The 2,500-nt window shown below is 38.1% G+C and overlaps 1 protein-coding gene across 3 annotated transcripts in view; it reads left to right on the forward strand.

The window, feature by feature from the left end:
• Positions 1 to 2,500, forward strand: part of LOC107560302 (synaptotagmin-1-like) — a 203,735-nt gene that overhangs the window by 175,158 nt on the left and 26,077 nt on the right. For all 3 annotated transcript variants that reach the window (XM_016244442.1, XM_016244444.1, XM_016244443.1), the window contains one exon: positions 2,374 to 2,500. This exon is cut by the window's right edge and continues 46 nt beyond it. In XM_016244442.1, coding sequence (XP_016099928.1) covers positions 2,374 to 2,500 — 127 coding nt within the window. The remainder of the gene's footprint in view (positions 1 to 2,373) is intronic.

Below are 2,500 nucleotides of genomic sequence, written 5' to 3' on the forward strand. Positions count from 1 at the left end.
ACTTTTTATGCCTGTGCTCACCAAACCCATCTTGAGTGTTTGCTGCTAAAAATATAATTTTTTAGTTTAATCTGACCATAGAAGCCAGTCCCATTTGAAGTTCCAGTCGTGTCTGATAACTGAATATGCTGGAGTTTGTTTTTGGATGAGCTAAGATAATTTTTCTTGAAACCCTCCCAAACAACTTGTGGTGATGTAGGTGCTGTTTGACCTTTTTGTTTAAAGGTTTTCTGACCCCGAGACTCAACTATGTTCTGCAATTCTCCAGCTGTGGTCCTTGGAGAGTCTTTAGCCACTCAAACTCTCCTCCTCACCGTGCATTAGGATGATATAGACACACATCCTCTATTAGGCAGTTTCGTAACTGTTGATTGGAAATTCTTAATTATTGCCTTGATGGTGGAAATGGGATCACCCTGGAGTGCTCAAAATTGTGAATATGAATGGGAATATACTTCAGAGATATTTTACTCATAATAATTTCTAGGGGTGCCAACAATTGTGTCCAATGTGTATTTGAGAAAAACATTTATTTCATAATGATATTTCGCCCAATTTTAAATTCTTATTATCCAATGAAAGGTTAGATTTTTGTGATTTTTTTTTTTAAATAAAAGATCAAAAGGATTAACAATGCAGATTAATTTTCACAGCCTTCTTTGATCATATTTACCAAGGGTGCCGATATTTTTGGCCATGACTGTAAATTAAGATCTTTTATTGTAAATTAAGCCTATTTTATGGTCATTAATATATCACCTTGTGATTTCATTGTGACATTATTTTAAAGACAGTTAAGTACATTTAACTCCCAAATTTCCATTAGAATGGATAATAAAGATTTAATCTAATTCAAATTCTAGCAAAAATTGCTCTCTTATTTCTTCCGATTTTCAGATGGAAAATGACCTTGACAGTTTTCTTGAGATGTACTCATGTTGGAGTGCTTGCTAGCTTCCCAAAAGCAGAATACAAGATGTCTTTCGTGCACTGGAGCCTGACATTATTTATACAGTCCTCGACTCTGCATTGTCCCAGAGCAAATCAAGCACATTCAGATCTGGAGTGGAAAAATCAACTTCTTTTCTGGAGAAATCTGCTTCCCTGAAAGTTGCCTTTCGGTTGCCAGGTGTTTGTTGTTTTGTGCGCAAAAGCCTTAATTACTGTATGAGTCTCTGAATGCAGAATTCTTCCACCACATCTGTCTACCAATTATTCCCAGCAGATGTTGGTTCGACGAGGAAGCTTCTCTCGCATCTCGAAAACTGGCATTCCCATATCCCATATCCCATTCCGTGCTTGTGCTCTGTTGACGCATGCAGTTTTAGTCCTGCTGTATAGAGGCGTTGCTCTTTCTCTTGGAAGGAGGCTGTTAATCTTGTCGAAAAGCTGAAGGGCTCGATTGTCCTCCCCTGACAGCTCTCGCTGGAGTTTGGAGCTGTATTTATAAAGTCATGACCAGAAGACAAAATACAATTTTCTGTTATTCTAGAACAAAGTCCATCACTGTGCTACACGGATGTAAATTGCTCACAATATTTTTAAAACAAGTTTTTAGAGGCTAAGCAATTTGGTCAGTATGCATAAATTCTTGTTTGTTAAGTTCAAACCTCATTAAACAACATACGTTTTGGAGTATTTTCGTCTGTTCATTTAGTTCCATGCTGTCCATGACGATCAAATAAATCCACAGCTGAGCTTGACTGCTTTAACAATGTCAAGCTCAAAATGTCTTCCAAGAGTGATCAAATGGCAAGTTGTGAATGCCAGCAGCTCCTGCTTTCAACTAAATTGCTGATTACTCTCACTAGAGCCTTGCAACATCTCTCTCTGAGCGAAGATTGTTAATCCCGTGCGACCTGCAGACATGAAGGTCTCCAGCAAAGAGCGTCAAACAACAGACTGAAACTTTTCGTCATTTTCTTTTCTCGCCCTTGCTCTTGGAAGCTATTGAACCGTAAAGCACATGGCTGTTTGGAATCATGTCAGCTCAGTCCATTCGATGGCCATCTTGATAACAGCTCTTTCCAGTCATGCGAGTACAGCTTTTATTGTCTTGAATGGAGAAAGTTAAATAAACGAATGGTTATCTCAAGATTTAAATTCTGCGACTATTTACTCACCCCCATCTTTATAAACCTTGACTACTTTTCTTTCTTCTGTGGAACCAAAAGGGAGGAACTTAACAGAATGTTCAGACTGCTCTTTTCCAGTGAAAGTAATATTTTAAAGGCAGATTTCTATAGCAACTTAAATTCTGGTCTGTTCCTCACAAAATATCACATGGCTTCAAAAAATCTGAAATGTAATGCATGAGTTACAAACGTAGTGTATAAGTACATTGAGTTTTCTTGTGTGTTTTTGTCTGCACAGTGCCATCATGGGCCATCGTCGCCATTGCGTTTGTTGCTGTTGTACTAGTTGTTTCCTGTTGCTTCTGCATCTGCAAAAAGTTGATATTCAAGAAGAAGAACAAGAAAAAGGGCAAAGACAAGGGCAA

This window comes from Sinocyclocheilus grahami, unplaced genomic scaffold (assembly GCF_001515645.1).
Source record: "Sinocyclocheilus grahami isolate Dianchi unplaced genomic scaffold, SAMN03320097.WGS_v1.1 scaffold719.1, whole genome shotgun sequence".
In the NCBI taxonomy this organism is placed as follows: Eukaryota; Metazoa; Chordata; class Actinopteri; order Cypriniformes; family Cyprinidae; genus Sinocyclocheilus; species Sinocyclocheilus grahami.